The 11,547-nt window shown below is 39.6% G+C and overlaps 1 protein-coding gene across 1 annotated transcript; it reads right to left on the bottom strand.

Annotated features, from left to right (window-relative positions):
- ART4 (ADP-ribosyltransferase 4 (inactive) (Dombrock blood group)) lies at window positions 1–10,500 on the bottom strand. Its single transcript, XM_007454626.1, has 3 exons — window positions 10,333–10,500; window positions 7,224–7,932; window positions 1–92 (listed from the first exon to the last, which is right to left on the bottom strand). The coding sequence occupies exons 1-3, from the start codon at window positions 10,498–10,500 to the stop codon at window positions 1–3; spliced, it is 969 nt and encodes a 322-aa protein (XP_007454688.1).
- Between the last annotated feature and the right edge of the window lie 1,047 nt (window positions 10,501–11,547).

Here is an 11,547-nt window from a genome sequence, read left to right as displayed (position 1 = left end):
TTATGCTCTATTTTTGGAAGAGATGATGACACAGGTCAAAAATGAGAGAGAAGCAATAACTATGGGAGTAGGGATGCACTTTTTGCTGGAAGCTGTGAAAACAAAAAAACATAAAAAGAGTTAGAGATGTTTTAGGTAGCAGAGATTTTTTTAAAAACCACCTCATTTCTCCTTTGGTTCACTTTTTAAACTTAGAAAATTCCTAACAAAAATAGTTGAAGCTAGCACTTTTAAAAAAATTAATTAATTAATTTTTTATACAGCAGGCTCTTATTAGTTATCTATTTTATACATATTAGTGTATACATGTCAGTCCCAGTCTCCCAGTTCATCCCACCCGCCCCGCCACTTTCCCCTCTTGGTGTCCATATGTTTGTTCTCTACATCTGTGTCTGTATTTCTGCCTTGCAAACCAGTTCATCTGTACCATTTTTCTAGATTCCACACACATGCTTTAATATACGATATTTGTTTTTCTCTTTCTGACTTACTTCACTCTGTGTGACAGTCTCTAGGTCCATCCACGTCTCTACAAATGACCCAATTTTGTTCCTTTTTATGGCTGAGTAACATTCCATTGTATATATGTGCCACATCTTCTTTATCCATTCCTCTATTGATGGGCATTTAGGTTGCTTCCATGTCCTGGCTATTGTAAATAGTGTGAAGCTAGCCACTTAAAAAAAAAAATTCTTTCTTAGAGTTCTCTAACTGACAGCTTGCTTATTTTGCAGATGGTAAAATAGGTACCAAGAGGTTAAGAGGTGTACCTCAGGGTACCCAGCAAGTTGGGGGTAGAGATCTCTGGATTTCCCATATTTCTCGTCATCAGCAGCAGAATTATTACCATTACCATCATCCCCATCTTAATTATCACCATCTTTATCACCATTATGAAAGTGAACATTGATTAAAGGCTTATTCTGTGCTGGGATCATTTTAAGCACTTGCTATAAATTAACTCATTTAATCCACACAAAAACTATGAGGTATTTATCCTCATTATCCTCATTTTTTAGTTGATAAAACTGTGACACAGAGATGTGAAGAAACTTGTCAAACATCACGCATCTAGTAAGTAGTGTAGGCAGCCATCAAACTTAGGCAGTCTGGCTCAGCTCTGTATTTTTAACCACTGTATTATCTCTCCATATATTGCATGTACATTCATCAAATTTTTTTTATTACAAGGTGAGCAAAAACAATTCACACCGTCCTGTTTGATGTGTGTGTGTGTGTGTGTGTGTATATACTGCCTACATGTACACACTCTTCATGGGAAAGGTTAGCAGTCACTAAGATGTGGCTGATGGAAGAAACACTGAAATATAAAAAATTATTGTCAGGTGTAACTACTAACTGGGAGTACAATGGGATACTGATATAGAATGAGATGGAAGATGTATAAACCTTTAAAACAATGGTCTAGGGCTTTCCTGGTGGTGCAGTGGTTAGGAGTCTACCTGCCAACGCAGGGGACATGGGTTCAAGCCCTGGTCCGGCAGGATCCCACGTGCTGCAGAGCACGTGCGCCACAGCTGCTGAGCCTGCGCTCTAGAGCCCGCGAGCCACAACTACTGAGCCCGCGTGCCTAGAGCCTGTGCTCCGCCACAAGAGAAGCCACTGCAATGAGAAGCCCGTGCACCGCGGTGAGGAATAGCCCCCACTCGCCACAACTAGAGAGGGCCCATGTGCAGCAACAAAGACCCAACGCAGCCAAAAATAAAATAAATAAAATAAATAAATAAAATTTTAAAAATGCTCTAAAGAGTGGAATCTCCTTTTCAACCAGCCTTTGCTGATTATTTAGCATAGAAAAGACATTTGAGGTAGAAAATCATTCAACTCTGTGATTGCCTCAATTGTTTGATGACCATATTGTTTGATAGGATGATCAGATGATGGGGAAATACTTTTCCATTACTTCCACATAATATATAAGAACCCTTGAGTTTCCTGGAATTTCTATTTGGAAAATTACCAACAGTAATTTTCAAAACCCCACTTTTCTTAGATAAGAAAAATTAATAATGCATACTTATTTCTAAGCTTTTGTCAAAGTTTGTGTTAAAATTGTATTATCTGAATTCTCACAGGGACCTAGGAACAATAAATACCACTTTAGCAGGTCACTCCTTAGAATGATTCTTAAGCATTTTCTGTTTTGTTTTCTCTTCGTTGAGGCTAGAGATCACAAGGACCTTTAACCCCACCCTTTCTCACTTTTTCGTGGGATAAGATTCTACTGAGGAGTTGTCAGCAACTGATTGGCAAGGAAACAATATAACAGGGAAAGATTATGATTTGAGGGTGTGATTGGCTTTGGTATTGAAGCTCTACCCCTAGATGCTTGACTGTGATCATTTTTGTTACTTTCACTGGGCCTCAGTTTTCTCATCTGTAAAATGAGAGCACCTCCAGGTTTTTGGAAATGCTATGATCACCACTACTACTCTTCACTTACTTCACTGTGATTATGCTAATGTTCAAGTAAGAGACAAACACAGAGACATTACTATGTGGTAATCATACTCATCCTTCAAAACCACCTCTTAAGCGCCCTTCATAATAACTAGGATATTAAAAATAGCTTATTTTAATTTTATTTTCTCAGGTTAAAGTAACTTTTCTTTCCTAACTCTCTTGATACGTTTTCTCTACCTCTCATATGGTCATTATCATTTCTACCTCACATTATTATCATTATTATTATTATTACTATTTTCACACAGGCAGACAATATATTTAGAAGAATAAGTGAAAAAAATCTGTGAATTAAATTAATTACAATCTACAAAATTTCTCATTTCAGAACAACTCACATTAACTTTACTTTTGTATTCGTCTTTACTTTTCTTCTAGACTATTCAATGCTTTTTATGCCCTCTGTCCCTAGGACAGTACTTTTCAAATTGGAGGTTGTGATTCCATTAATGGTTTGTGACATCAGTTCAGTAGGTCATGGCCATCAATCTTTAATAATGTAATAAAATAGGTTAAGATAAAAAACACTAGTTAAATGCATGTGAAAAGATCAACTATTATCTTGTTATATATACATTTGTGTGAACATATTTGTATATTTATATGAATGTGAAGTGTGTTTATAATGTCAATAGTCAGGGTCACAGAAGATTGAAGCCAATTGTAGGTTCTCAATAACATTTCTGAATGGCAAAATAAATCTCCTGAAAGTGACCTACAGAGAAAATTGTCCTGGACTTTTTGTCAGAAAAAATGGGAAACGGTCTCACTTTTGTTATTTATAACCTGCTTGAATAATCTTACAAAAACCATTTAACCTTTCTAATCCTCAGTGTTCACATCATTATAGGGGGGTCAATAGCCCAAAGTACAGGTGGTTGTAAGAATGAAACAGATAATGTGTGTGAAAGCCTTTTGTAAACTAAATTTCTATACAAATACCATTTTATTCGTGTATTATAACCTGGATTTGGTCACCTCTGCCTTAGGTATACAGTCTGGGGAGAAATGCATAATATTATGCCTTTTATCTCATGAAGTCTGAATCTGTGAGTTAGATTGTTCAGAAATACATATTCAATCTCTTGAAAAAAAGCAAAAAAAAAAAAAAGGTAAAAGTGACATGCAGTATATCTAGTTAATCTTATTTGGTGGTAAATGTTATCTATAACCTCTTTCTGTCAAAATTTAGAGTGATGAGTGTTATTCTTTTAGAATATTGTCTATGGGACTTCCCTGGCGGTCCAGTGGTTAAGACTCCGTGCTTCCACTGAAGGGGTCCCGGGTATGATTCCTAGTGGGGGAACTAAGATCCCGCAAGCCGCATGGCATGGCCAAAAAAAATGTATTTCTTCTGTCTCTTCCTTTCTTTCTATTCTAACTGTTAACATTACTGATGTCGACATTTGTGCCATTAAACTGTTATCCCAGCTCCATGTGCAAAGTACTTTCCCAGAATTTTTCAATTGTGTTTGAGAAGGTGGGTAACAAGTGCTATCACAACATTCCCTCCAGGCAAGTATTGCCCCCATATTATAAGTGAAGAAACAGGCTCAGAGTTGTCATTTGCACAAGGCCACAGAGCTACTAACATATGCCCAGCTCTCACTGGTTCCACCATCTCTGCTCTACCCATCATGCCCTGTGGTCTCCAGATTCATCCAATTACTCATTCTTTCATCCATTCGTCTGAGACAGACATGCTACCTCAAGGTAAGGAACGCACGCAAAAGCTCTTAGAACCGTATGTGGCACATGTAAGTAAGTAATCAAAACTCTTTAGCTACTATTACTTTACTCCCTCCCAGTGAAGGACTCTCAGATAAGAAAAACATGCCGGAATCTCCCATTGCTCTTCACCGGAATCTTACAAGGTAAGTTTTATTTTTAAAAATTATTCCCATTTTACATATAAAGAAACTGAGGCACAGAGAGACTAAGCCATTTGCCTGTATTCTCACTGCTAGTAACTGGCAAGATTAACATGTAAAACCACACTGACTACAAACAATTGACTACATTTTTTTCTAGAAGCATGCTTAAGAATTTTAATTATGTGAAACATTTTCACAAATAAACCCCTCTTCTTTGTGAATCCAATGATACAGAACAGAGCATGTATTTGTGTGTTTACAGATTTTTGGCACAGATTATTTTGCTGAAAGAAGCAACATTTAAGGACAAATAACTAACATAACATATTTTGAGTCTTCCACTGGGCCTGAAAACATGTTTCTATGGTAACAAGTATAGGTCATGTGAGGGGTGAGAGAAGAATTAGAAGAAAAAGCTATTCGTTTAGAATGTCTTAAACAATTTTTCTTTTGCCACCTCACTCCCATCAATGAGTTATGCTACCGATTTGACCTTTTGATCTTTGAAGGCCACAGATTCCTAGGAACTCTTTGAACATGAGAACTTCAGTTACAACTTAATGGAAGCAATTTTGAAATACATTAAAGGACTGGGGAAGCTCTGCTCTTTAATCTACTGTCTCTTCATTGGGAGAACTGCAGTGTCCCTGGCTGACCCATTTTAAATGGCTCATGTTGTTTTTCACATATTGCGTCTGTCAGATTGAAAGGGAACCGGAGAGGAAACATAAGTCACTGGCTCATAGGGACTTTTGGGGACATAGAATAGTCTGTGGCTTCTGCTCGTGAAAAAATCGAAAGGAGAAACAGTTTCCTGAGAGGATTCCAGCTTCATGAGAAATTAGATTCTGTGAATTCCCCAGGCTGAGGTTAATCGTTAGTCCAGGTGATTGGTCGGAAGTCAAGTGTGCAACAGCAGCCATCTAGAAAAACAGGGCTGGGGAGACCACTGACTTTACTCCCTCCCAGTGAAGGACTCTCAGATAAGAAAAACATGCCACCTCCCTTCTCCCATTGCTCATGTTTGCATCAATCTAACACTGCTCCAGGATGTTGGAATAAGCAGAGTGTTACTTATCAGTTAATGGAAATGACTGTCTCTGGCCTTACAGATAGGCCAGAGTGAGCAGGACCTTGACCTCAGTGTGGATGCCAGTTTGAGGACGTTTGCAACACTGCAGCCCTGATGTGTTGAGAAACGCTGACAGGCTGAATTATTAACAGCAGCAGTGATGATGGAGTAGAGGAAGATTTGGGAATATTTCAAAGGTAGACCCTGTAGCTGGGTTGCAGTTGACTTTGAGTGTAAACGAATGCACATGTGGATAAGGACAGTCTTCCTCTTTCTGAATCAAACAGGGTACGGCATTTGCTACTGAATTTGCACAGCATTTGCTCCGTCAAACGACTGTGGCTGGCAACATACAAAGATAAAATGGAATCAGCCACATGTTTTTCTAAAAAGAGAGTAACACATATTTTTATTGTGATAACTCTAATTTCTCCTGCTTTGGTTCATTTTTCACAATATCATCAAGGCTCTTGCTACAATACTGATCTGACTGATACTCCATTCCTTACAGACTTCTAATGGTTTCTCACTACTTACAGCATGAAGTTTGAAAGTCCTTGGCATGGAATACAAGAGTTTTTTTTAAACAACCTGGCCCCATCAGAACTCTCCAGCCCCTATCAGTGTCCTACTTCCTTTCTACTCTTGGCCTCTTCCTCTGTCCTACACACCCTACATTCCAGCCATGCAGAATTTCAAAATTTCCCTGAAGATACCAGGCTGTTTGAAATCTCTGTGATTCAGTATATGCTTTTTCTGCTTGAAATGACTTTTTCTCTCTTTTTTCACTGAAAACCCCCATTCCTACTTCAAGTCCCAAGTGGTCTCCTATTGTGAAGCCTTCTCACTTTCCCCAGAGAGAACGAGCATCTTCCTTCACTGAGCAACCATAGCCATTGCTTAAACATCTGGTGTATACTTAGTGCTTTTGTGTGTAGACATTTGTTCATATTTCCACTCTCATTAGACTAAAAATCCTCCTAGGATAGTAATTTTGCTATATTCATTTTGTATCGCCTGGGTCCTCCTATCCCAGTTTCTGGAACAGAGAAGACGATTAAAAGATAGGAGTGGATGAATAAATCACACCTCCTGCTTTATTTTCAGCACTTCTTGTTCATGAAATGACCATGACAAAAAATGAGCTTGAGGGAGAAGGTAAAATGCTATGTTTTATGCACTACCTTTTCCAGTAGAGATATTTACTCTGTCTAGAATGCCCCGTATATCAGGGCCATTGCAAAGCACATTTTCCTACAGGTAGTTGAGGAGAAAGAAGAGAGGAGAAACCAAGAAACAAGGTGAGTTTTCTCTAATCTGCCAATTCCACCATTACTGAAGGCCAATATCCATGTTTTTGGCCTTTTTCCCCCAAGCTCACTCAGAAAAACAACTTTTATAAAAGAATAGTGTTGTAGAAAACAAATTTATGGTTACCAGGAGGGAAAATGGGGGAAGGGATAAATTGGGAGATTGGGATTGATGTATACACCCTACTATATATAAAATAGATAACTAATAAGGACCTACTGTATAGCACAGGGAACTCTACTCAATACTTTCTAGTGACCTATATAGGAAAAGAATCTAAACAAGAGTGGATATATGTATATGTATAACTGATTCACTTTGCTGTACACCTGAAACTAACACAACATTGTGAATCAACTATACTCCAATAAAAATTAAAAAAAGAAAAATAACTAAATAAATATTTCTTTGAAAAAATTAAAAAATAAATGGTGGCCTGCAATCCTGGTAAGAGTGGATTCAATTTGGATCAATAACAATACCTTTTAGCAGCTGACAGTTATATGCGCTCTGGGTCCCAGTTGACTGCAATTGCAACCAATTTCCTCTTGGGTGGTAGCTTGTATTTACAACTTCAAACAGCTCATACGGAGGGACCAGGACCTCCTTTTTGAGAGAGAAGTCTTGTACAGGTGCCCCCAGGCAGGTCAATATGGTAAATAAAGTTTGGTCCCCAAACTTCTGTGCCCCTTCTCTCAGGAAAGAGGTGGGGAGGAATTGGCCAAAGCGAATGGTAGCGCCCGTAGGGGCTTCCAAGTAAATGCCCTTCACCTCATGGTGCACCTCATAACACAGAGAGTCATTCCTTGTGACAATCTCTTTCCTCAGCAGCTGGATTGCCGTGGTCAGGTAGTAGTGTAGATATTTGAAATGGAATGAATGTTTATATTGCTGGGGAGACCCAGCAGCACTGGCCATGGCTCTGGAGAAGTCTGAACGAACACTGTCGTTCGATGAATAAACCAAGATGGCCACAGCATGTGTAATAGTCATGTTCTCAGGGAGAGCTTTTCCTTGTCTCAACCAGGTTAAGTGTGCATGTTGCCAGACCCTGTGGTAATTCCTACGAGATTGTAGTTCTTTCGTAAAATAATCCCCTTGAATCAGGTCCTCCATGACTTGTTGGCTGCAGCCTTGGTACTGATCATCAAAGGAACTTGGTGCCAAGTCAAAGTCAATTTTAACTGCGACCTATGAGGAAAGAAAAATCTTGATTTTAATTTTTCAAATTCGATGGTGAATCTTGTTGACCTGAAGTAAAGAGCGTGCCAGGTATTTCTCCAGCAAAGATAGGTCTATTCAGGATCAGCAGAGAGTTGCAATTCAGGTTCTGCGACTGAGGTGCGCCGTGTACAAGTCCCTACAGGGCAAGGGAAGAGGAATGTTTTCATAGAGAAGAAAAGGAAGATGGGAGGGTATAGTAAAACAGAGAGCTCATGGCTTTACATTCGCCCAGTCCTTGCCAGGAAAGAAGAGGTGTCTTTCTTCTTCCTGTTGTACTCTGCTATGCCGCAGGGCATGAGAGCTCCCCTTTCTGGTCTCCCGACTCTATTTAATTGAGGTTTCTGTTTTTTAAACTTTTACGGTGTGGTAGCAGATTTGCTACACTGTATAAGACCAAGTTGTCTGCTCAAAATCAGTATTTGCTGAAGTAAGTTTCACTCATAACCATTACACTGATCCAGTCCTTCCTGTATCTGTGACTCATGCTAGATGTTGAATTGGGTTTGACAAATATTACTGAAAGCACAAAAAAACCTCATCTCCCCACGGAGGAAGTGACCCTTTTTGTATCAGTGAAAAGTCTTTTTGCATATTGAGTATTTTGAAGAAAAAAATTAATAATCAAAGTTTAATTATACTATCTGTTTCCTCTCCTAACCCCTTCACATTCTCACACAGGTGTTATAAGTAATACCTCTTTTATGAATACCTAAAACCTATATTAAGCCTTTGGCTTTGATTTAAGAAAAGACTTAAGTGATGAGTAATGTCGGGTTCTCCAAGGGGGCCCCCAGTAAATGACAACCCTCTCCTCTGCTCAGGACTTGAAATATGAAGGCTAAAATATAATTTTTACTACTGAATGAGAACATGTTGGAGCACCCATCTTTTAGGTCTGATGGCTGGTGGGCTTGTTAAGGGTAAACCCCAGAATGAGCTGACTTGCCCACTTAGCTTGGATTGCAACCTGTCCAGGTGAGATTCTTGCCATGGGAGGAACACAGAACTCATGCCTTTTGCCATTGGGTTAATTCCCAGGAGGAGGAAGAGCAAACATAGCGTATCCAGTTATTCTTCCTGACGTTACCAGTCAAGTAACGTCTGTCCACCTCTGGGGGAGCGATGTGAGGAGGGGGTTGGACAGAGGTCAGTGGGGTTCCTGGTAAAGTCCTTCTTAGAAATCAGGAGTGGGAAAAAGACATTTTCTCATGGGTAGCCAATGGAATATTACTTATTGATACCCAGTGCAGATTAAATTAAAGTTAGAGATTTGAAGACAAGTTCATTAAGTATCATCCGTCCATAATTGAGAGCCATATTGTTCAGTTATCTAAATTTCAACGTGTTTCCTTCTGGGCAAAGAAATGATACTTTCCTAATAAACAGTACTTACTAAGGAACATATTAAGAGATAAAATTTCATCCAGTGAATGTCAACAGTGTTGTAGCTGGAACTCAAAAGCATACCATTTGGTATTTTTACTATGTTATTTATGGTGAGAAGTCATTTAGTTGTGTGTAAACTGGAACAAAATTTTAAGACGGCTTAAATGATTTTAACCGATAATTCTTTATAGCAGATTTGCAAATAGTTCTACAGAATCTATTTAAGCCAAAACAAAATAAAAAATATCTTCTATCAAACTTTGTAAACTCCAAAACTTTAATCTATTACTAGATATCAAATGGGTATTCTGTCTTCTTTCTTTCTTTCTTTCTTTTTTAAGTTGAGAGTTATGTTTTATTCAGTGGGAAGTTTTAGGACTTCAAGCCCGGGAGATGGCATCTCAAGTAGCCCTGAGAGAGCTGCTCTGAGGAGGTGAGGGGGGAGCTAGGATATATAGGAGTTTTGTAACAAAGGGCAGGTACTCAGAACATCAAAAATTACTGTTAATTAAAGAAAACCAGACATTAAAATTAAGGAATTTAGTGCTTTTCTATGTATGGGAAGATGCAAGAGTCTGGGCTCACTGAAACTGTTTTCTCTTAACATTAGGTTATTTTTCATGATATAGAACTTTATAATACCTCTTTTGAGTTGATCCATATGATACAGGATAAAGCCAAATAGACTTGGTTGATTTTGCCTTATTTGTCCTACAGAAGCAATGTTTTACTTAAATTTTATGGAGAATCAAGAAAAAAATGCTATGCCTCTAGCTTCTGTGATGCCAAATCTGTAAACTGTAAAGAACTCCACAATTTTACATAATCGTTTTCAACCCTCTTTGCCAGAATTACTTGTTAGTTAAAATGTCTAAGTGAAATTACATCCCAAGGGACTAAAGGTCATCTAAAGGTTGCACCAGGAGAATGCTCCATTGGAGCCCTGATCATAAAGAGATCACCTCCTCCGTGGTAACTCACCGTGGGTCTCTGCAGACTTGAGCACAGCAGCAGGAGAGGAAGTTGCCCTCTTAGGAGCCAGATTCTCACCTCAGGGGCTGCAGTATTTGGAAGAAGACTCCTGCATCTGTTGGTCAAAGGGCAGCATTTGTTGGTGTTGAAAGCACTTATTTGCCCTTGCAGCTTCATCCTGAAATCAGTTCTCAGGGTGCTCCTTTGGGGTTTTCTTGGGGTGAGTCTCAGCAAGAGCCTTCCTCACCTATGTCTATGTTGAGACTTCTGTTGACCACCACCAACTAGCGGTTTCCAAGGGAAGAAATCAACTCCAACTCACTTGCAAAGCTGAAATCTCTGTTGAATAGCCAGACTTGTGCACCAAATAAGGAATTCTGAAGTGAACTCAAATTAGTTTCCAACTTTAAAAAAAATCCTGATCTAGTCTCTATGCAGGGAAATTCCAAAGTCTTGTTACGGGTCTGGCTCACCAGCTTAGCCTTAACTTTCTTAAGAAGGCAGGAAGGGGCTTCCTTGGTGCCACAGTGGTTAAGAATCCGCCTGCCAATGCAGGGGACACGGGTTCGAGACCTGGTCAGGGAAGATCCCACATGCCGCGGAGCAACAAAGCTCCTGCACCACTACTGAAGCCCCACGCCTAGAGCCCGTGCGCACCGCAACAACGAGTAGCCCCCGCTCTCCGCAACTGGAGAAAACCCACATGCAGCAACGAAGACCCCAGGCAGCCAAAAATGAATAAATAAATAAATAAAAGAAAAAAAAGGCAGCAGGAAAAGGCATGCACTGTATGGTGTTTGGGTCCAAATGGTTTTATCTTGAGCTGCAGCCTTTGAGTGATATGATTGGCTCATGCAGGTCCCTGGGAAGATGCCACCTCAAGGTGGGCCTATGTTGGGCTCATCTGGTACTGCTGATAGGCCCTGCCCAGAAGGGACTTGCCATGAAGCAAAACAGTAGGGTTACTGCCCAAAAGGAAGCTCTCTTTGCTGCTTTTCCACTGCACGTTTGAAATCGTCCATTCTAGAAATTATACCTGTTCAGATCACAGATCTTCTAAGTTTTCTCTTCTAAAGGCATCAGATTCTCAATCCACACTATTTCAGTCTGTAGCGAATCCAAATGACTACTGTCAGAAGACAGCCTCTGAGCAGCTGACAGCACTCAAAAGTAGGTGACATCGATCAAGAACAGGTTCCAGGGTGCTGAGTTCATTCAACATAA

The sequence above is a fragment of the Lipotes vexillifer genome, unplaced genomic scaffold, assembly GCF_000442215.2.
Source record: "Lipotes vexillifer unplaced genomic scaffold, Lipotes_vexillifer_v1.1 scaffold911, whole genome shotgun sequence".
NCBI classification, from domain to species: domain Eukaryota; kingdom Metazoa; phylum Chordata; class Mammalia; order Artiodactyla; family Lipotidae; genus Lipotes; species Lipotes vexillifer.
The sequence above is the reverse complement of the archived record's forward strand: the minus strand, read 5'-3'. Positions and strand labels throughout refer to the sequence as shown.

Bases quoted from the DNA above. Each gene is read 5' to 3' on its own strand.
- ART4 (XM_007454626.1), bottom strand. From the start codon at position 10,500: ATGAAGCTGCAAGGGCAAATAAGTGCTTTCAACACCAACAAATGCTGC. The intron at 7,933-10,332 runs GTGAGTTACCAC...CTTTCCTCATAG, and splicing joins CAAGTCTGCAGAGACCCACG to GTCGCAGTTAAAATTGACTT. The intron at 93-7,223 runs GTATTGTTATTG...TTGTTTTCACAG, and splicing joins TAACTGTCAGCTGCTAAAAG to CTTCCAGCAAAAAGTGCATC.